The 23,388-nt window shown below is 36.1% G+C and overlaps 1 protein-coding gene across 1 annotated transcript; it reads left to right on the top strand.

Moving 5' to 3' along the window:
* The first annotated feature begins 327 nt into the window (after window positions 1-327).
* On the top strand, window positions 328-21,402 carry grem2a (gremlin 2, DAN family BMP antagonist a). Its single transcript, XM_056476935.1, has 2 exons — window positions 328-794; window positions 20,403-21,402. The coding sequence occupies exon 2, from the start codon at window positions 20,404-20,406 to the stop codon at window positions 20,989-20,991; it is 588 nt and encodes a 195-aa protein (XP_056332910.1). The 5' UTR covers window positions 328-794; window position 20,403; the 3' UTR covers window positions 20,992-21,402.
* Window positions 21,403-23,388: the final 1,986 nt, after the last annotated feature.

The raw sequence follows: 23,388 nt of genomic DNA, 5'->3' as shown, positions 1-23,388 counted from the left end.
AAAAACCTTCAGGCGGGACCTCAATAAAGCCACAGTGAAAATGTCCAAAATGTTCCAGAAACACCAGCCCACACATTTTGGATCAAACCAAGATGAATTTAAAAAGATCAAACCCATCGATGTGTTTTCCATATTTACAGAAGAACTTCTGACACTGTGGGCATGTTATCTGCAACAGTCGAGACGGACGGGGTTAAAACAAGGATGCAAACTCATGTGTGCTGCAGTTCAGAGAGAGAGAGAGAGACAATATGTTTTCAGGACTGGTTGATTAACAGTGGGCTTCTGGGGGAGGTATCAAACCAAAAGAGAGGGAGGGAAAAGGAGAGAGAGAGAGAGAGAGAGGTGTAGATGAATCTTTGTTACTTGTGTGCAACTGATGATTTTCTTCCTACTTTCTTCACACTCACACACTTCTCTTTGGAGAGCCAGTGGGATGTGACAGTAAATCAGAGGGAAGATGGTTCAAAGACTCACCGGGAAGGACTGCGAGCTGGATGCCATATAAATGAGTGAAACTTGGGAGCTATGAGCCATAAAGCATGACCGCTTGATTTTGGCCTCTGCAGAGCTGTGGATTCGAACAGGAAAGGCTGGTGGAGACGCACACGGCAGCATCTTCAGGAGCGCTTCAACAAACATCCTGTACTTCTGATGGATTTCCACACTGCCTCTGTACATCTGGAGCTCTGAGCCTTGGCCGATCTCTGACCTGCTGCTTGAACTTTGACCTCTGAGTGACCTCTTCAGGAATCACAGCAAGAAAACAAAACTCGGGGGGTCCAGATCTGCAGGTAAATTCCAATAAAAGAGACTTTTTATTAATTCTATTTAGAAACCTAACGCACCTTTCAATTAATGGCAACACTTTATTTTGATGGTCCCTTGAGTATTAGTAGACTGTCTGCTTAATGTCTGCTGATACTGCTCCTTCAACAGACATTTAACTGACTATAAGAAACTTTGCAAGTAAGGTACATGTCAGCTTACACTAACCCTAACCCCAACCTAACAGTCTAGTTATAATCTATTAAGAATTAGTTGGCATGTAGATGCAATGTAACTTAAATTCAACAAAATGCCTTAAAAGGACCATCAAAATAAAGTGATACCCTTTTAGTATTTATCTAAAAAGAAAACACATAATGCTTTTGGTTCCTTAAAGAAATTTTCAGTGTACAGTTCTTTAAAGAACCATGTTTTATTTGTTCTTATCATTTTTCATCTCTGTAAGAACGTTTAGTAACCTAAAGGAAATTTTGTGAAATGGAAAGGTTCCATATTAAAGGTTCTTTGTGGAACCATCATCACCAAAGAACTTTTATTTTATAAGTGTAAGTACTTTTTGTGCAATACAATGTAAACATGCTGGGTTCCACACAGTCTATTAGTGTTGGGACAACTTGAAGGATTTAAGTTAACTCATTGGTTTTTTTATTTAAGTAGATTGAATCTAAGTAGATTGAATCTACTTAATTTAAGTAGATTGTGTTGTTTCTACTCATTTTAAGTAATCTGAACAAGCACCAAATGTAATTTTTTGAGTGTTCACTGCACTGCAAAAAGTGATTAGTTACTTAAAGCAAGTAAACCAATTACCCTAAAAGCAACAAGTTGACTTTACAAAAATAATGTAAGTAAACCCATTGTAACTTGGAACTGTTAAGTTGACTTGATGTTTATAATTATGCTAATTGTACTCACTTAAAAAAGTAAACTAATCACTTTTTCCAATACACCTTTATTATATTAGTTTAGTTTACTTCCCCAGCTTTTTGTATCTAGCAAAATGACATACAGTAAAATAAATCTGCTCTTCTAGACTCCAGTGTATCTTCTAAAATTCCATACAGGCTAAAATAGTCTGACACTGTAAAAGGGGATTAGTAGATATTTTAAAAAGTGAGTACAATTAGCATAAATATTAAAATCAAGTCAGCTTAACAGTTCCAAGTTACAATGGGTTTCCTTTCATTATTTTTGTAAATTCAACGTGTTGCTTTTAAGGTAATTGGTTTACTCGCTGTAAGTAACTAATCACGTTTTACAGTGTGTAAAAGAAATCTGGGTTCCACAATCGATTTGTGTTGAAACAACATAAACAAATTAAGTTAACTTGTTAGATTTTACAAATTTAAGTGGATTTAACATAAAACAATTAAGTTGTCCCCAAAAAACATTTCCACAGCAACGAATGATTTTACATACTGAAAAATTGGAAACATTATTTTAAATTTTTTGGTTTATTATATTAGCACCTGCATTAACAAAATTAAGGTTTCATATGAGAGTTTTAACAGCAAATACCATATAAGAACCATTTTAGGGTTCTCCAAGGACTATTCAGATAACTATGTATTCTAAACAACCTTATTTTTCCATCATGTAAAAATGATAGATTTAAGATTCTTGGTAAAACTAAATGTCACTTTAAAAAAAAAAGAGGATTCTGTCACTGTAGCAAGCCAAAGAAAGAGTTTTTACAACCATTTCCTGCTCTAAATCAATTACTAATGTTGTATTATTTTATAATAAAACAGATAATATATTAAAACTGCTAGTGTTTATAATAAATCTACTATTTAGAGACAGAGAGTGAGCGTGAATGTTTGACAATAGAGAAGTGTGCATAAGAAAACGTGTGACAGTACTGGCTTCAGTCCAGCTCAGGCATGATTGGCATTATAAAGGAGGGCATGGAAAAGGATCAGCCGCGACTCAGTTCAAAGTGGTGACTGCCCCTCAGAGCGCATTAAACCGAGCGGATTTGAGTTTGACAGCCTTTGAGTTTTCCAGTGACCTTCTAATTCCCCAGCGCCATTACTACTGTAGCAAGACTGATGGCAATGCAAGTGGCTGTTATTAAGAGCTAGAGCACAGTTATAATTATGATTTGCATAGGGTATGGTTACGGTTATATGCTAGGGGAGGTTTATGTTTCGATTGGGGTTGGTTAGGAATCATTTGCTGTAATTATCATACATTAACTGTTGTAGATGTGAAATGTGAAATGCTGGTGAAAGACACACTCAACTGCGTGTGTATTTGAGGGAGTTGAAGTCAGACTCAAAGTGACGACAGCCATCAGAGAATTCAGTCACTGATATGGTTGAACTGTTCAACCACACTTTAAACCTCAGCTATGTATCGTAACATGAGTCTGACCTAACAGTTCGAAACCTCAGATATTCCATCTCTAATCAGGATAGCCATACTCCACATGGTGAAAAAAGCACACAATACTGTTCCCTTACTCTGTGTTTTAGATCAATTCTAATTTAAGTTCATTTATAAACTTATGTGTATCATTTCTAGGCTTATGACGCCTAGAAGTGTTAAATAGTCTTGTAATTAATTGCTGAAACGTTTATCACAATATACGGTTTTATAGCGCTATTGACATTGCTGCTAAAAAGTTTTTACCAGGTATAATGCTTTGTGTAAAGTCATCTGGAATGGCAAAGAAGCTGTTCTTGCAGGACTCTCAGAGTTCATCAAGATTATTTGGATTTATGTTCAATGCCTCCTCCTTCATTTTATCCCAGACATGCTCAATAATGTTCAAGTCTGCTGACTGGGCTGGCCAATCCTTGAGCACCTTGACCTTCTTATACATGCTTTTAAAAACAATTGGAACTGGAAATAATATTAGAAACAACTTTTGACAGCTTGTCAGGTGTTAGAGATTTATTCATGCTAATAACAAAAAATAATTCAATGTACTTAAATGTTGTATTGCTATATTTAGCTAATTTTATTCCATGAGAAACAGTCCAGTGTTAATGATTGCCAGGTTTTTGTGGATTTTTTATTTTTTTTTTGTATATATCTGTGATGGCTGGACATTTGCTGCTCACTGGGTAGCACTGAAGTCTTACAGCAAGAAAATCCCAGAAATTTTTGTTGTTCAAATTTTCTAATTTTGTCAAATCTTCTTGTGATTAATATGACAATATACAATATTCATGCATCCATTCATTTATTTTCCTTCGTCTTAGTCCCTTTATTTATCAGCGGTCGCCACAGCGGAATGAACCAAATATCCAGCATATGTTTTACACAGTGGGTGCCCTTCCAGCCATAACCCAGTACTGGGAAACACCCATACACTCTCGCATTTACACAATACACTATGGCCAATTTAGCTCATTCAATTCACTTATAGTGCATGTGTTTGGACTGTGAGGGAAACCGGAGCACCTGGAGGAAACCGACATGAACACGGGAAGAACATGCAAACTTCACACAGAAACAGCAACTCATCCAACCGGGCACTGAACCAGCAACCTTCTTGCTGTGAGGCAACAGTGCTAACCACTAAGCCACCATGCCACCCTATTATATCCGATACGATATTATCGTATGGTATTATATATTGACGTTGCCGCAAAAAAAGTTACTATAAAAGGTACAATAATACTTAGTGTAATGCTTTATTTTGGACTATATTTCAATATATTGTATCAGTAAATATGTATAACTTTACAATTAGTAAATTGTAAGGTCACAATTTATTTTGATGGTTCATTTGTTGAATTTAGTTACATTGCATCTACATGCCTACTAATTCTCATTAGATTAGATCTGTTAGGTTGGGGTTAGGGTTAGTGTAAGTTGATGTACTTGCAAAGTTTCTTATAGTCAGTTAAATGTTTGTTGAAGGAGCATATCAACAGATATTAAGCAGACAGTCTACTTTGAGTCTACTCAAATGAACCATCAAAATAAAGTGTTACTAGTTGTAAGAATTAGTACTTTAGTCATTGGTAAACATTAGTTTATTGATTAAATCAACAGTGAAAAAAGGCCAGATTTATTAGTTATTATGGTAGTATTAATTTAAAAATACAACTACATTTTATTGGTTACTAACTCCTTTTAATATAAGGATTATGACTTGTATGCAGATTGTGATTATGATTTTAATCTTTCATTATACAGTACATTAACTTGGAAATTAACATCACCTAAAACCTAAGTTTAGTTAAATAACTATTGAAGCAGTGTTAACATACAATAATAGCCCTATAAATAGTCATAAAACTTTCAATCAATACTTCAGCATGTAGTAGGCCAGATTTAAATATGAAAGTATAATTGTTTAAACTATGACGCCAACCAATTAAGTCTCAAAGCATGTGTATGAACAAGTGTATGAACAGGTGATGAACAACCACCGCAAAATATTATTTAATAAATATTCTTAAATATTCTTAAAAGACACTTTAAAAGTACATTTTCAGTATTATTCTTAGAATTTTGAAGTGTCCAAAATACCAATATTGTGCCTGTTCATTATCATGCTATATTATATTATTGAATATTAGCCAAATCATTTCACTTATCTGAAATGTGCTTTGGCTTTTTGTTAATGGTCACTTGTCTTTAGTTTCAGGTGGTGATCTTCATGTTTCTTTGTTCAGCACTTAATGTTCTCAATGCAGAACATCCTGGTAGTTGTGGTGTGGAATAAGACTTGTCAACACAATCTCACGGCAATTCGTAACATTTTGATTTAGTGGCTAATTCGTATGAATTCGTACGATCTAATTTGAACAATTTAGTACGATTTGCTCATCCCTCAGTGACGGTTGGGTTTAGGGGTGGGGTTAGGTGCCACGCCTCCTTTTTAAAATCGTGCAGTTTCGTACGACTCAACTCGTACGAATTCGTACGAATTAGCCACTAAACTGACAAAACATAAAATACTTTTTCTGGTGAGATCAGGCTGGACTTGTACATAAACAATGAACATGTTACCAATTGTAAAATATTTTCTACTTCTTTTTATGCATTCTATAATGTGACTACTGTACACACATCCATACACTGCAATCTGTAATCTTTCTGGTGTGACTACATAAAAAACACTACCTAAAAAAAGTCTTGTTGCCTATCCAAGTTTCAGAAACAACAAAGAATAACTTGACTTCTAGTTGTTCATATGGTATCAGAAGTGGTTAATATGAAAGGCAAACACCTCTAGATTACGCTTATTTAAGCTTATTCTTAATCAAATATGATAATTCCTTGATTTTTAATTATTAAATTAGGACAGTAAGGCCTGACTTCGCTTAGACAAAAGTTTTGTCACTTAACAGAAATAATGTACAGCACAGTATCTAAAGTCATGGTGCAGTGAAAAAATAATGATTGATTCCACATATTGTGGATGACTCCCATGAGCTTGGACGACTGCATTTATACATCTCTGCAATGACTCAAATAACTAATTAATAGCCATCTGGAATGGCAAAGAAAGCATTCTAGCAGGACTCCCAGAGTTTATCAAGAGTCTCTGGATTCATCTTCAATGCCTCCTCCTTCATCTTACCTCAGACATGCTCAATAATGTTCATGTCTTGTGACTGGGCTGGCCGATCCTGTAGCACCTTGACCTTCTTTGCTTTCAGGAACTTTGATGTGGAGGCTGAAGTATGAGGAGCACTATTCTGCTGTTGATGTTGCCATTCACTCTGCAGATCTCTCACACGCCCCCATAATGAATTTAACCCCAAACCATGATTTTTCCTTCACCAAACTTGACTGATTTATGTGAGGGTCTTGGGTCCATGCAGGTTTCAATAGGTCTTCTGCAGTATTTATGATGATTGGGATACAGTTCAACAGATGATTCATCGGAAAAAAATCTACCTTCTGCCACTGTTCAACTAGAAAAGTCGTTATTATTTGTTTCTCTTACAACTGGGATCGATGACAAGGCTTTGGTCAGGTAGTTTATAGATGTTTTTTAAAACAATTGGAAGTGGGAATAATATTAGAATCAACTTTTGACAGCTTGTCAGGTGGTAGGGATTAATCCACGCTGCCATCTTTGTAGATGTTTAGTCAGGAATGCACATGGCAAGTGGTGGGTGAAACATCTTATTATCCTTTTATAACCCTTGCTATATTTTCTATAAAGTGCCCACCAGTCACTAAAGTTATTATCTTTACAGTGCAATGAAAAGCTACTTCAATTGCAGACATTTTTACAGTATGTTTAAATGAAATTATTTAAATTAGAGATGTCCCTGGAGCAAATCCAAACACGTAAACTGGGCTTCGGGGCAGATGCAGTCTTGGCATGTTTCAAATGTATTTACATTTGTCAGAAGTGACGCACACGTGACTCTCCATCACATTCCAGCGTGTGAACTGGACTCGAATAAAAGAGTTTGGCATGTTAGAGCTTTTCTTGTCTCCACGTGTGTTTGTAATTATATATTAAAGCTGAATATGTTCATTAAAATACTTTCTATCCTGGTTAATTCCCCTAAAAAGCGTGAGTGCAAATGTTTGGGAAAATTGGTGTGAATGCAATCATTATTTTTTTGGAGACGCACATCAGCTTTGCATGCTTCCTAAGACATTTTCTTGTGGCAGAGGGAGGTACATAATTGCTGTGATGATAACTCCTGTCAAATTCATAATTTTGTGGCGCCAGTTAGTGTTTATGCGTGTTTGTGTGTTTTAATGTGCATATGGGTGTTAAACAGAAAAGATAGCTTCAGGGTCTGACGTGTGGCTTCGTGTGACTTGTTTTGGCTTAGAGATGTTGTGGAAGTGTTAAAGAAGACTCGCTGTGGGTTTTGACACTGGTCGGTCGAATGCTGGTATCGCTGGCTGTGTCGGAGTGCATGCTGGCTTCTGCTCAATGAGAGATGCTGGTACTTGCGGTTTGGTTGTTTTACGCTACACTTATTCTCTTACATCAGTCATTTGGCTCAAACTGTTTTTAGCAGCTGTGTTCTGTGGGAACAGGATTCTCAAGGAGGTTTTATATGTGAAATGTCAGTTTTAGAATAGAGCTTGATGTGTCTTATGAATCTTTTTTTAATACAGTATGTGTTTCATTCTTTGCCATATACAGTTGAATCAGAATTATTAGCCCCCTGTATATTTTTCTCCAATTTCTGTTTAATGGAATGAAGATTTTTTTTGCAACACATTTCTAAACATAATAGTGTTAATAACTAATTTCTAATAACTGCTGTCTTTTATCTTTGTCACGATGATAGTACATACTAGATATTTTCTTATCTATACACTTTATTACCTATTAAGATACTAGTATTCACCTTAAAGTACAATTTAAAGGCTTAACTAGGTTAAGCTTAACTAGGCAAATTAGGGTAATTAGGCAAGTTGTTGTACACTGCCTGACAAAAGTCTTGTCATCAATCTCAGTTGTAAGAGAAACAAATAATAACTTGACTTTTAGTTAATCATTTGGAAAAGGGGCAGAGGGTTGATTTCTTCTGATGAATCATCTGTTGAGCTGCATCCCAATCATCACAAATACTGCAGAAGATCTACTGGAACCCACATGAAGCCAAGATTCTCATAGAAATTAGTCAAGTTTGGTGAAGGAAAAATCATGGTTTGGGGTTACATTTAGGATGGAGGCGTGTGAGAGATCTGCAGAGTGGATGGCAACATCAACAGCCTGAGGAATCAAAACATTTGTGCTGCCCATTACATTACAAACCACAGGAGAGGTCAAATTATTCAGCCAGATAGTGCTCCTTCTCATACTTCAGCCTCCACATAAAAATTCCTAAAAGTAAAGAAGGTCAAGGTGCTCTAAGATTGGCCAGCCCAGTAACCAGACATGAACATTATTGAGCATGTCTGGGGTAAGATGAAGGAGGAGGCATTGAAGATGAATCCAAAAAATCTTGATGAACTTTGGGAGTGCTGCAAAAATGCTTTCTTTGCCATTCCAGATGGCTTTATTAATAAGTTATTTTAGTCATTGCAGAGATGTACTGTATGGATGCAGTCGTCCAAGCTCATGGGAGTCACTGCACTATGATTTTTTATTCTATACGGTACATTATTTCTGTTAAGTGACAAGACCTTTGTGTAAGCAAAGTCAGACCTTACTGTCCTAATTAAATAATTAAAAATCAAGGCATTATTATATTTGATTTAGGTAAAATAAGTGTAATCTAGAGGCCTTTGCCTTTCATATAAGCCACTTCTGATACCAAATGATCAACTAGAAGTCAAGTTATTTGTCGTTTTTCCTGAAACTTGGATAGACAACAATTATTTTGTCAGGAAGTGTATAACAGTGGTTTATTCTGTAAAAAATATTGCTTAATAGGGCTAATGATATTACCATATGAATGCTTTTAAATGCTGCTTTTATTCTAGCCAAAATAAAACAAGACTTTAGAAGAAACAATATTATAGGAAAAACTGTGAACATTTCTTTGCTCCATTAAATATCATTTGAAAACATTTGAAAAAGAATAAATTTTTCACAGGAGGGCTAATACTTTGACTTCAACTGTATACTAATTTTATTCAACAGTCCAGTGTTAAATACTGCCAAGTTGTTGTTGTTTTTTTTTTAGATTTAACAGTGATGGCTAGGCCATTTGTTGCTCAGTGGGTAGCACTGGAGCCTCACAACAAGAAGGTCCCAGGTTTGTTTTACAAGGCCTTTCCCTGTGGAGATCATCACACCATCTCTTTCCACTTCTGTGAGAACATACATTCTCTGGGTTTCCCTTACAATCCAAGACAGGGAGAATAGATGACTTGGAGATGGTAGGGTGTCATTGTGAGTGTATGTGTGTGAGGGCTGTGATGGGCTGGCCATCTGTTCATCTCCTCTGCCTGTGGCTTGAGATATTGACTTCAGGATACATCACTCCAGTGACCTTGCAGAGCATGACCATTTGGAGAAAGGATTGATAAATGGCTAGTTTTTTTTAAAGTCCCCATGAAATAAAAAATAACCATAGAATTTTGCTAGCTCACATTGCTAGCTTTGTGGTGAACGATGCATCTGTGCATGACATTAAGAAGGTATATATATATATATATATATATATATATATATATATATATATATTAGTTTTGACAACAAGCAGAAATGGTGAGCAGGAGGTGTCTGTTAGGTTGTAATAACTCTCCCCAAACCCTTTTCCCAATCTTTCTGAATGAAATGGCTTTTTATTATATCCATTCAGCTAGCAGTAAAACAAGCCACGCCCACTGTTTGCTCATTTAATATTGTAATATTCGGTTGAAGCTTCCAGTTCATGCAGACTTTAACAAAATAATGTCAAACACTACATGATAGAGATGCACCGATAGATCTATTACCTTCTCTAACTTTATTTTAACCTTGAATTCTAAAAATAAATTAAAGTTTAAATTCTCACATTAAACAAAAGCTTCTGTACATAATCATATTAGTTTTAGCTACAGAGTAGAGCCTAAAATCTGCATTTTTCCCCTCATTTTAAAGCAATTCTATGCATTTTATTTATGCAAGGTACAAATTCAATGTGTTTCCCCTCACTCTTTTGATTAACAGAATAAAATTAGTCCTGATAATCAGTTCTTTTTTATATCAACCAATACCAATTATTGGCCGATATATATCAGTGCAGCTCTACTAAGCATAATCAGAATTTAAAGATTTATAAAATGTTGAGCACAGGCAGCATGATAGCTCAGTGATTAGCACTGTCACCGCACAGCAAGAAGGTCGCTGGTTTAAGTCCTGGCTGGGCCAGTTGGTATTTCTCTGTGGAGTTTGCTTGTTCTCCCCGTGTTTGCATGGGTTTCCTTCAGGTCCTTCGGTTTTCCCCACAGTCCAAAAACATGTGATATAAGTTCATTTATTCATTCATTTTCTTTTCGGCTTAGTCCCTTTATTAATCTGGGGTCGCCACAGTGGAATGAACTGCCAACCTATCCCCAGCATATGTTTTATGCAGCGGATGCCCTTCCAGCTGCAACCCATTATTGGAAAACATTCATACACACTCATACACTACGGACAATTTAGCCTACCAAATTCACCTATACCACGTCTTTGTAATTGTGGGGGAAACCGGAGCACCCGGAGGAAACCCATGCGAACATGGGGAGAACATGCAAATTCCACACAGAAATTTGCCATTGTGTACATTCATTCATTTTCTTTTTGGCTTAGTCTCTTTGTTAATCAGGGGACGCCACAATGGAATGAACCGCCAACTTATCCAGCATATGTTTTACGCAGCGGATGCCCTTCCAGCTGCAACACTGGGAAACACCCACACTCTTTCACACACATACACTATGGCCAATTTTGTTTATTCAATTGACCTATAGCGCATGTCTTTAAACTGTGGGGGAAATTGGAGCACCCGGAGGAAACATGAAAACTTCACACAGAAATGCCAACTGACCCAGCCAGGGCTCGAACTAGTAACCTTCTTGCTGTGAGGTGATCATGCTACCCACTGCGCCACCATGGCCATAGTGTATGAGTGTGAATGTGAGAGTGTATGGGTGTTTCCCAGTACTGGGTTGCAGCTGTAAGGGCATCTTCTGCATAAAACATATGCTGGAATAGTTGGGGGTTCATTCCGCTGTGGCGACCCCTGATAATCAGGGACTAAGCTAAAGGAAAATTAATGAATGTAAAACACAAACACTTCACAATTGGTTTATATTAGACAACTATTTCTGGTATTATGTTCTAATTATTAGCATTTTTTATACTAAATTTATATAATAAATAAGAGCTTCATTTTTAGTCATTACAAGATCAGAATCATTAATCAAACATCCACTATTCTTAAAAGGCAACGATTGGGCTGTGTCTATTAATCCTTCAACATGTATGGACAAAATAGAGCAATTCAATTACTAAAAGTAGCTTGATGCTTCAAATAAAGATTGTTGAATGATTTAGAATATTACACCAATAGGTGGTGACAAGTGACTAATGAAAAAATTAGTTTGTTACTGAACTTTTTGTTCCAAGATTTGTTAAAGACAAACACTGATTCATCCAATAATGAAACTAGTGACATCTTTACAGGTGAGTCATTGGATAAGTAATTTTTAAAAAATCCATTAAAATTAGTTTATTTTTATAGACCACAGTTAATAACATAAGTCTGTATCTCTGTTTTAAACAAACAATTAATGGTCCCACTTTATATTAGGTGTCCTTAACTACTATGTACCTACACAGAAATTAATAATTCGTTACAATGTACTTATTGTTTAAATACATGTATTTACTGTGTACTTATGCTTGATTAAATACCTGTATGTAGTTACATCTGTAATTAACTTCTGTAACTACATTTGTAAATACACTGTTGACCATCCCTTACATCTTAACCCACCCTTAAACCCACCCATACCACCAAACCTGTCCATAACCCAACCCCTATCCCAACTCAAGAGCACCACAAGTGTTCTCAAATACATTATGAATATACAATAATTAATTCTATTATTTATAATCACACTTGATAAAAAACAGTCTGCAGAAACATTATATGGCATTCTCCCTTTGTACATGTCACAAGAGAGTTAAAGTCCCACCCATTAGTGACAATCTCTCCCTCATTAGAATAAACAGCACTGAGTGAGAAACAGCATTCACCATTAGAGTTTCACAATACCTGCTGAAGATAATGTCAGTGTCTAAGAGGATTATAAATGTGGAGTTTTAGAATGCACAAATGAACAATGTAGTCTCCATAGTCTGCCTTCTTCTGAACCACATCTTTTCACATTTTAAACATTTCAAATATAACTTTAGTCCTGTTTTGAATCTGCCACTATGCTGATGCATAGGCATTTGTAGAACCCCCTCCACCTTTCAAAAGAGCACAATCTGATTTAAATTTAAAGTGACAGTCACAAAAAAAATGGCACAATTAGTATCTGCACCTAAAATGTGCAATTTCAAAGAGTTTTAAAACCTTATTTGTGAGGGTATTTTGAGTTGAAGCTTCACATACACACTCTAGAGACTTCAGAAACTTATTTTATATTTTGTAAAAAGGGACATAACAGCTCCCCTTTGACTTCATGAAAACGTAGTGCTCACTGCAGAACTAATACAGCTTAATTTCACTGGACAGTGACTGTTTCTCAATTCCAAGAACGCTGAGAACAGACTTGTGTTCTTGTGTAGACTGGTCTTGCCAAGTTACCTCGGAAGAACAAACTCGGGAGACTGCGAGAACAGAGAACGTGTCCTGTGAGAAATGAGATCTGCATTCTTCCTGATGGTCACATGACCTTCATGCATTTTTAATGAAAAAATTATTTGGTCACACTTTATAGAGTGGAGGAACTATGATGTCATCTTGTACGCTAATTGGCTGCTAGCATAAAACTGGTTCCCGCGATAAAATCCCTATAGGATTTTCCCATACGCTTTTCGAAGATTGCAAATATTAAGTTTTGTGTTCAAACACTGTTCACAATACTTACACGTTTTGTCCAGCCGGATAATCCTCACACGAAAATACAACTTTGAGCACGTTTGGATCTTAAATGCAAACGCAAGAATTGAAAAGCTAACATTAGGCTATAAACGGACTACAGTGCTCGCCTGTGACATCAGCACCACCCTGCTCCAGACAACTTTTCAAGCTTATTATTAGAAATATGGTCCATGACAAAGAGTTTATCTCTCTGTTTATAATTTTATAATGCACGCTATATATTATTAACAAATCAATACATCGTTGTTCGTTGATCGTTGTTACGTGGAAAATACCTCCGTTTTGCTTTACGGTTGTTATAAAAGTTTTAAAACTGTATGTATAAATGTGCCTCATTTAAATGAGTGTATCGCTCGCGTGCATACAGCCTGCCTTAGTAATAGACGACAGAAATAAGGCATGAGGGACAAGGTTATCAAATGCCTACAAGCTCCATGATGAATCGAGAACAGCATTCAATATTCTTTTTTTGTCACGAAGTACAGCGAAAAGCAGCCTTTACTGTCACATCTGCTATAAATCTTAAGGAGGAGTGTAAATATTGCAGTTATGAGTTAAACGTGTTCAGATGAAGACAAAAAACGATGAAAAATCCCTTGATCACGTTAAAATGACAGTTAATATGTATGTATTCCTTACACATTTATTCACACGTTTGCATTACTGAGAGCAGGAAAGAGACAGGCTGCACTGGTAAGCAGTATCTTCATAATATCGTTTAATTTAAATAAATGATCAACAAATTAATCTGTCTCGACAGCCTTTACAAGTGAAGGCATTATCTACACACAATATGAATTCCCAATTAGAAAAATGCTACAAACTATAAATAACTGTTCATGAAAATACTTAAACATACAAATCCAAATGCCCAACACAAGCGAGCTGCACTCCAGACCAGCTCAGCTCGATGACGTATAACGTCTCAGACACTGCCTGTAGTCTCTTTTAGCAACTTGTTAGCAACTTGTTAGCAACTGTCTTTTTAAAGAAGCGTAACCGATTAAAAAAAAATCAACAGTGTGATGCAACTGATGTGTTTTATGTCGTAGAATAAAACGTGAAAGTATCTTGAGTTTTTGTTTGCCACGGACCTTATTTAAGCGATTTTACTGAAATCTCATTGAAAAAACCTATTGACTTAGGGACGAGGGAACCGGAACTGCTAAAATGCTAACTCGCTTCCGGGTTTTTGAATACAAATTGACGTCATAGTTCCTCCACTATATTGTATATACTATACTATACAAATGTCTGTTGAAGGAGCAGTATCAGCAGATATTAAGCAGACAGTCTATTAATACTCAAATGGACCATCGAAACAAAGTTACCAATTATTTAAACATTACAGCATTCCTACAACGATTTATAGTTTTTCCTCTTTTCACATTACCTACTATGCATAAAGACCTTACAAATATACATTGCATAATACAAATAAAACTAATTTTATTATATGAATTTCAGCAAATAAACACCCGTGATGCCTTTATGCCTTTATAAAGATTTTCATGGTGATGTTCACTTTCACCGTTTCATTTAGGGAAGCTCCTGAGACAAATAAGTTATATCTCTTAACTTAAATAATACATCTAGATAAAATGCTGCGCTTCCCACCTCTTTTGTTCAGCGGCAGCCGCGATGACTTCTGGGACTTTTGCAAATTTTGTGCTCAAGTCTGCATTGATGTGTCCTCAATATCAAGAACACATCCAGGAACTTTCTTGCGTTCTCCGTTCTTGCGGTCTTGAGTTTTGGAACTGAACTTTGGCAGTGGATGATGATGTTACACAAGAACACGAGAACGCAAGATTTGTGATGAACGCACATTGAGAAACAGCCTATGTTTAGCAATAGTATAATGGTTAACGTGTGGTTGCACGTTACATCCGGTCAGGTGGAACTGGACATCAATTTCCACCCATTGGCTTTGCAGTAAGCAGCCTCTCTAAACAGAGGTGTTTTTTGGCAAAATAGTCTGAGAATTGGACTTGCAACTCAAAAGATGCAGATTCAATTCCTCCAATTTAATGCTGCCCACTTTGATGTTTAAACGCAGGACAAATTCCAAAGATTGGTTTCACGTCACTTTCACTTGACTTTAATCATTTTTTTCATCAGGATGAATCCAAGAATATTACTGTAAAAATAGCATAGTTATACCTAACTAATTACCAAAAGCCACCAGCAAACTTTTGTGATATGACACCATGGCATTCAGTTTGGCAATAATAAAGTGTAAAAATGGCAGAGTTAAAGCTGCACATCTACACATTGTTTTTACAGTGTGGATGATCTGTCTCTGACTTTCTCACATACACAGACAGATGGGAGAGAGATAGAAGGGTTTGTGTTTATTTTCTTGCATGTGTTCCAACTAGACACTGTCATTATCTCCAAACCGCAATTTTTCTCAGGGGAGATTTATAGCCCTTGTCTCTCTCTCTCTCTCTCTCTCTCTCTCTCTCTCTCTCTCTGTGTTTGTGTGTGTGTGTTTCACTTTCACTCACAGTGATCTGAAATCAGTCTCAGGTATGGACAAGTGAGCTTGGCTATGTTTGTGTATGTATGTCACAGGCCTCTGAGTCACTGTCACATCCCAGTATTCCCTGCTTCTTCACACGTCATTCTGTGCTACCAGTAAACCCGAGTCCTCTAGTTAGCCTGTGGTCATCTCAAGGAGAGAAACCCAAGACTGCTAAACTTTCCACATCCTGATCTAATAATGTTCACATGGTGCTCTCCCCACTGTTTACATGTCCCCTGCATATCTCACCACTGGCATAAGCAAAGCCCTCATTATTTAACCCTGCCTCAGCAGAGACATAAAGGCCACTTCCTCCTAACCTCATGGCTTCTGTGGCGTTCCCTTTTGATGGGCGGCCCTGTTTATTTGCATGGCATTCTGGGACTGGTGTAAAAGTAAACAGCATTAATGGCTGCCGGCGACACTGACGGAGGGAGATACGGATGATTAATCCATTCCTTTCTGCCGCCGAGTGAGTCACAGCTAACTGTAGCCTCAGAAGTAGCTGATTCTCCACAGTAACCCAGATTTATAGAGCTTAAAGGGGCTGCTACATGTATTTATGTCTTTACATAAATACTCTCTCATCTTCATGTTTCAAAAATTAATTCTGGAGAAATGCTGTTTGCTCGCTCTTTTCCATGCAGTTACAATGAATGAGGAATTAAGGACTGATTTTAGTCATATGAAGGTATTCAATAAATAAATATAACCAGCAAACTATTTTGTGTTTAATAGATGTCTAATAGACATCTAAACGTAGACAGCTTGGCTAAAACAAGGCTAAACTTGGGCTGTCAGTAAAAATCTAATAGATGTCTAAGAATAGCCTGAAACTAGACTAGTGGTCAAATAGACAGACTTTATATGTGTAGTCATTCATTTCAGATTTTTTTTGATGACTAGTCTAGTTTTGGCCTATTCTTAGATGTCTATTAGATTTTCACTGACAGCCAAAATTTTGCCTTGCTTTAGCCAAGAGAACTATGTTTAAACATCTATTAGACATCTATTAGGCATCTTTGAAGAACAAAAAATGCTTGCTGGGTATTGTGATAATGATCATGCAAAATATTGATATTGTGCATTGACAATTCTGACTATTGTTTGTTAACTCTGTCCGGTAAGGCTCTATTTGTTAACATCAGTTAATTTAACACTTGTGTACTGTTCAAATTGACTACCTTTTGTTATGTTCGTGGCTATTTTTGCCCCATTCACTTCCATTATAACCACACATTTTGATTTCAAAGCCATGGCACTAAATAATCATGCATTCCTGATTGTTGGTGTTTTCCCTGCTGGGAGGAGGTAAAACTTTTAATTTTTACTGTTGATCATCAGTTGGTAGCATTAACCATTTAAATAGGCCTGTGCAAAACAAAGTTTCAGGCTTTTATATGGAGTTCTATGGAGTAAAACAACAAATTGTATATATATATATATATATATATATATATATATATATGTACACTAACTACATTTTGAGAGCTAAGCTGCTTATTTAGATTTTCTCAGACATATCAAGGTAAGTGTGCAAAGGTCTATCTCACATTCTCTCACACACATACACACACTATACTTCATATAACCATATAATTTTTATGCAGAAACTAACCTTTTTTTGCACAGCAACTAATGATCAACAGTAAAAATTGTAAATTTACCTCTTCCGAAAAGGAAAACCTGCAACGAACAAGAATGAATGATTACTGTATATGGTGTCATAGATTTGCAATCAAAAAATGTCATTATATTGGAAGTCAATTGGGAAAAAACAGCCATGAACATAATGAAAGGGTAATAAATTTGCCCAGAGTGTATTGTTGAATTTCTAAAAAAATATTCACAAAATTTTGTGTCAAAATAAGATTTGTCACCAAAAATAATTTCGTTTGCTGAAACACAGAGAATATTGTGGCCAAATTAAGACTCAAAATCACCCCAGAGTGGATGAAAACATGCCCAGCATATAAGGGTTAACTAAAGTAAATGTAATGACAATTACAAAGGCATTTCTTAATCTTAGGTGATGTTAATTTCTTATTTAATTCCTAATAATACATTAAAATCAAAAGTCATAATTGTTTTATTGAATGGAATTATCCATAACTAGGCCCACACGAAATCTGTGCACGCAGAAATCTGCAGATTTCCGCAGAATTTTAGCCCATCGTTGAGTTTATTTATTTACATGTGTACATTTATGATTATATTTTTTAATTAATTTCATTAATAATATTGACTAATATGAAAGTGTTCATTTGATTTATTTACAAAACAGTTGTAAAGTCTTATTTCTACTGTCTTTTAGTAGATATATTATATGAGATACTTGCTTTGTTTTGACAAATACCGTAAGTGGATCTAGTTGCATTTGCATTGTAACCATTAAATAAAGTTAAAAAGCTATTATTTTTATTTCATATATTAAGATTTTATTTACAATACTCACAAAATAATTTCGGCATAAATCTGCAGATTTTTTGCAAAATTCTTTACGGAAATAGCAAAAATTGTCCGCAGATTCTATCTGGCCATATTCATAACTAATCAAATTCAGTTGGATTTTTAAATTAACTGATAACATAATTATAATAATAAAGCTAATTCTCAATGCTGATTGCAATACATTAACTGACAATTACTCATGAGTAGGGCCAAACAGAATCTGCAGACATTTTTTGCTATATCTGTAGAGAATTTTCTAAAAAAAACCTGCGCATTTATGCAGAATTGTTTTGGGAGTATTATAACTGAAAAATGTATATATTAAGTAAAAAAATAATACCTTTTTACACTTCTTTTTAAATTGTTAACAATGCAAATCCAATTAGATTCACTATATTTGGTAAACAAAGCACGTCTTTATTACGTATTATGCATTAGTTTACAAACTATATCTTGAATGAATCATATGAACATTTTTCATTTTTCATATTAATCAATAATATTACTGAAATTAATTTAAAAACTGAATAAATATAAATGTATACACATTTATTCAAGTAAATAAACAGAATCAATGATGGGCTAAAAATCTGCGGAATTGTGCTCATGAGTAGGCCCACATGGAATCTGCTCGCGAAGAAATCTACAGATTTATAGCCCATCATTAAATCTATTTATTTACTTGAATAAATGTGTATACATTTATGTTTATTCAGTTTTTAAATTAATTTCAGTAATATTATTGATCAATATAAAAATGTTCATTAGATTTATTTACAATACAGTTTGTAAAGTAATATTTTCTGTCTTTCAGTAGATGTGTATTATATTATAGATTCTGTCTGGCCCTACTCATGAGGTTTAATTGTAAAGCGTTACCTTTATCATCCTTTTGCAATTTAATTTGGTAGAAACAAAACATGGTTACTCTAAGCATCTAAATACAATAAAGCAGTAAACTTTAGTATTTATAAGTATTTTGTTTGTTTTTCTGTTAAAGTCATCTTTTTTGCAGCTTAGGTCAAAATCCTGCCAATACCACATACTGTGATGATATCTTCAGCAATTAATCGCAACAACACAATCTGATACTGTCATTTTTGAGTACTGCAAGTGAGCTAAATTTGAGATTTAGATCTCATTCCTGAATGATTCTCTCAGATTGGTTTGGCGAATAGATTTAATGATTTAGTTAAAAAGATTAGACATCACAGCATTAGACATCATGCTCAAAAATATGCCAAGATTTCCCATGAGTAGCAATGTCCACTTTAGTCTGCTTCTCATAGCATCAGAAGACTTTGAATATTGGGCTTTCAATCTTTTTTTAAGATCGAGTGGTTCAGTCCTTTGTGGAAAATAAGTCAATTAGTATGACAAGCGGGAGAGTAAATATCATGAACAAACTTTTGGATGAATTGTTTCCTTCCATGGAATTTAAAATACTTGATGTTTAAACAAAAGCCCAAACAAGCAGGTCTGTTATGTTTCATGTAGGCTTCAGTATGTTTTCCATCTTTGGAAGAAAGATTAGCAGGTTTTCTTGACTTGAATGTTCTTTAACTCTTGCTGTTTTATTGTACGAAAAGGATGTAACAATCGTTTATGTAACTTTCTGGTCTTGTTTAGTTCCAGGCTTTGTGTGAGCTTTTCTGGTTAGTCTGTCCTGAAAACACACTCATATCCTCTAAGAAATGCCTTTAGGACATTAAAACAAATCTATTGAAAGCCCTTCTTTTAAATACATGAAATACTCTGGCTTTTCCCCCAATCCACCCAGCAGACAAGATGAAAGAGGATGCTGGTCATGAGAAGAGAGAACATGAATTAAACGGACAATGCCAGTGGTTGTATGGTACTAGAAAAGTCAGAGGTTATCAGACGGTTATCTAAAGTAAAACTGACAGAGGGCGCCATGATAAACATTATCGAGGGTTTAGACAAAGGGCTTAACTTTATCAGCATTACATAAGAACCACTCTGCTTTTTAGGAACAGACCAAGTGCTGTTTAAAATATAGTAAACGCTGCTATACAAGTACGTTATCACCAAGGATATGTCCTGTGAGTAGCCTATGACTTTGGGCATATCTACATTTGACAATGTGTTTGCCTCTCTAGAAGTACTAAAGTTTTGTTCCATTTTGAATCTTTTCCCAGAATGTTCTGGAAGCTGGCAATACCTGCCATTTTGGCATGGACCTTATTTGCATCTACAGAGACCAAGAAGCAACGTCCTCAAGGTTCCATCCCCTCCCCTTACAAGCTAAAGGGCAACGATCTATCATCGCCATCCCATGCGCTAGCAGCAATTCCCCAGCACGCTGCATCAGCACGACGACAGAAGGGTAAACATGACATGCTGTCATCGAGTCGTGAGGCTCTGGTGGTCACTGAGCGCAAGTACCTGAAGAGTGACTGGTGTAAAACACAGCCGTTACGCCAAACTGTGAGCTTGGAGGGTTGCCTGAGCCGAACCGTTATCAACCGGTTCTGCTATGGCCAGTGTAACTCCTTCTACATCCCACGCCACCTGACATCTCAAAGCTCACATCGAAGTCGGAAAACAGCATCCACACCAGACCACACCATTTCATTCCAATCCTGTGCTTTCTGTCGGCCGAGCCGGATAACCACGGTCACTGTCCGGCTTCACTGTCCTGGGCTGCAGCCGCCATACCGCCAACGGAAAGTGCAGCGGATCAAGCAGTGCAAATGTGTGTCTGTTAATGTCAATGCTGCATACTGAGATGAAACAATACTTTAGGGTGTTCCTTTTGGGAAAAAAAAACTGTGGCCGCCCGACAATCAGTGTGTGAAACGTGCCAAAGACAACAGCTAATCAGAGGCCTGGCCACCTTCATTATGTCTGGACTCCACAGAATGCTAAGCGGGAATACTTAATAGCTGCCGAGCAGCGTTGGAAACAAAGCTGGATTTTTTTTTTCTTCTTTTCTTGACAATACGAAAGAGCTGAGAGTTCAGTTACATACGAGACCCAAACTGTCAATTGTGTTTTAAATGAACAATGTTTGATCTTTGACCTCCTGAAAGCTTTTCCTTATCAAAACATGGAGTGTCTGTCCTCCTGCTTTACCTCAGCAGTGCTGATTCTCTATAGAGTGCAACAGTCAGGTTCTGGAAGTAGAAGTCCTATTCATTTTCTCACCAAGGGATTTTTTTTTAAATTTGTGTCAGATTATTAACCTCTTAAGTCTTACTGTGAGCTACAAGTAATTGTACGATTCTGTTGAAGACATTAGCCTGCATTGTGTCTGACAGAGCAGAACTTTACATGAAAAAACTACATTAACCATAATTCTGTATGATTGGATAAAAAGTGTCCCAAAAGAATCAACCACTCTCATAATGCACTGCAAATCACATTCTCTAAATAATTCATTCATTCGTTGTCCTTCGGCTTAATCCCTTTATTCATCAGGGGTCGCCACAGCGGAATGAACCGTCAACTTATCCAGCATATGTTTTGCACAGCGGATGCCCTTTCGGCTGCAACCCAGGAAACCCACACCAACAGGGGGAGAACATACAAACTCCACACAAAAATGCCAACTGACACAGCCAGGACTCAAACCAGCAACCTCCTTGCTGTGAGGCAACAGTGCTAACCACTGAGACACCGTCACTTCACAGCAAAAAGGTCGCTGGACCACAGCCCAAAGACATGCACTATAGGTGAATTGAATAAACTAAATTGGTTGTAGTGTATGTGTGTGAATGTGAGTGTATGGGTGTTTCCTAGTACTGGGTTGCAGCTGGAAGGGTATCCGCTGTGTAAAACATATGCTGGATAAGTTGGCGGTTTCGATCCACTGTGGCAACCTTTGATGAACAAAGGGACTAAGCCAAAGGAAAACGAATGAATGAATGAATGAATGATGAAATGTATATGCCATGTTGTCATTGTCACATGACCTAACAGCATCAGTTGAGCTGCTTTAGGCTGCACGGTAACTCAGTGTTAGCACGGTCACTGGTTCAAGTCCCAGCTGGACCAGAAGGCATTTCTGTGTGGAGTTTGCATGTTCTTCCTGTGTTCGTATGGGTTTCATACGAGTTCTCCAGCTTCCCCCAAAAACATGCGGTGTATAGGTGAATTGGATAAAGTGAGAGTGTGTGGGTGTTTTGCAGCACTGAAGGTTGCACTTTCAGTGCTGGGTTGCAGCTGGAAGGACATCTGCAGTGTAAAACATACACCAGAGGAATTGGCAAGGACAAAGCAAAAGGAAGGTGAATGACCTGCTTTACTGACATTCAGAAATCGCACATGTACTGTAAACACACTGTAAATAAAAAAATATATAAATATTTTTAGCCTCTTTTAAATCATCATAGAAATATGTTGACATGATTTATAAATATTTTTTTTGTTTACAGTGTGTATAGGCCGATTTAAAAACAATTTTATTTTTATACATAGTTTTTTTAATTATACTGTACATGATTTAGTTCTTTCCTTCATTTTCCCTGCAATATTGTACATTTATTTGGTCAAAATTATTTAGCAACTTTGTTTTCTTCAAATCAATGTATTTAATGATTCATCTCACTCCAAAAAAATATATATTTTACTTACAATTTTATTTTCTTGTCCAGATAGCTAAAAAAATCTTAAATTAACAGTTACAATTAAAAGTATTTTTTAGACAAGTATAAAAGTTGTTTTCAGAAATAAGTCTATAAGTTTTTCTTTAAAACAAGCAAAAATCTGCTAATGTGGTAAGTAAAAAAAAACAAAAAAACAAAAAAAAAAACAAAAACGATTATTTGACACCCCAGAGGAAGACTATTTAGCTTGCTTTAAAGAAGAAAACTCACAAAATTTTTATTTATTTTTTCTAAAAACAAATTCTTGATGAACATTTTTTTTTTTGCAGTGTATTTATTTTGGTTTCATGGAATAAAATGTTTTAAATTACTTCTGGGACAAATACTTCCAGGAACAAGGCCACTAAACAAAATGGACACTGTTGCACTCTTTTAGTCTTGATACTTGAGAGCAGTGGAAAAGGTTCGACCACCATCTATCTTCAACATCTTGTCTTACCTTTACCCAGCCGTTGTTTACATCAGCGCTAATGAAGGACAGGAGAAGACATGAAAGGATGCTGGGTGACTGTGGACC

Source organism: Danio aesculapii, chromosome 17 (genome assembly GCF_903798145.1).
Source record: "Danio aesculapii chromosome 17, fDanAes4.1, whole genome shotgun sequence".
Taxonomy (NCBI): Eukaryota; Metazoa; Chordata; class Actinopteri; order Cypriniformes; family Danionidae; genus Danio; species Danio aesculapii.
The sequence above is the reverse complement of the archived record's forward strand: the minus strand, read 5'-3'. Positions and strand labels throughout refer to the sequence as shown.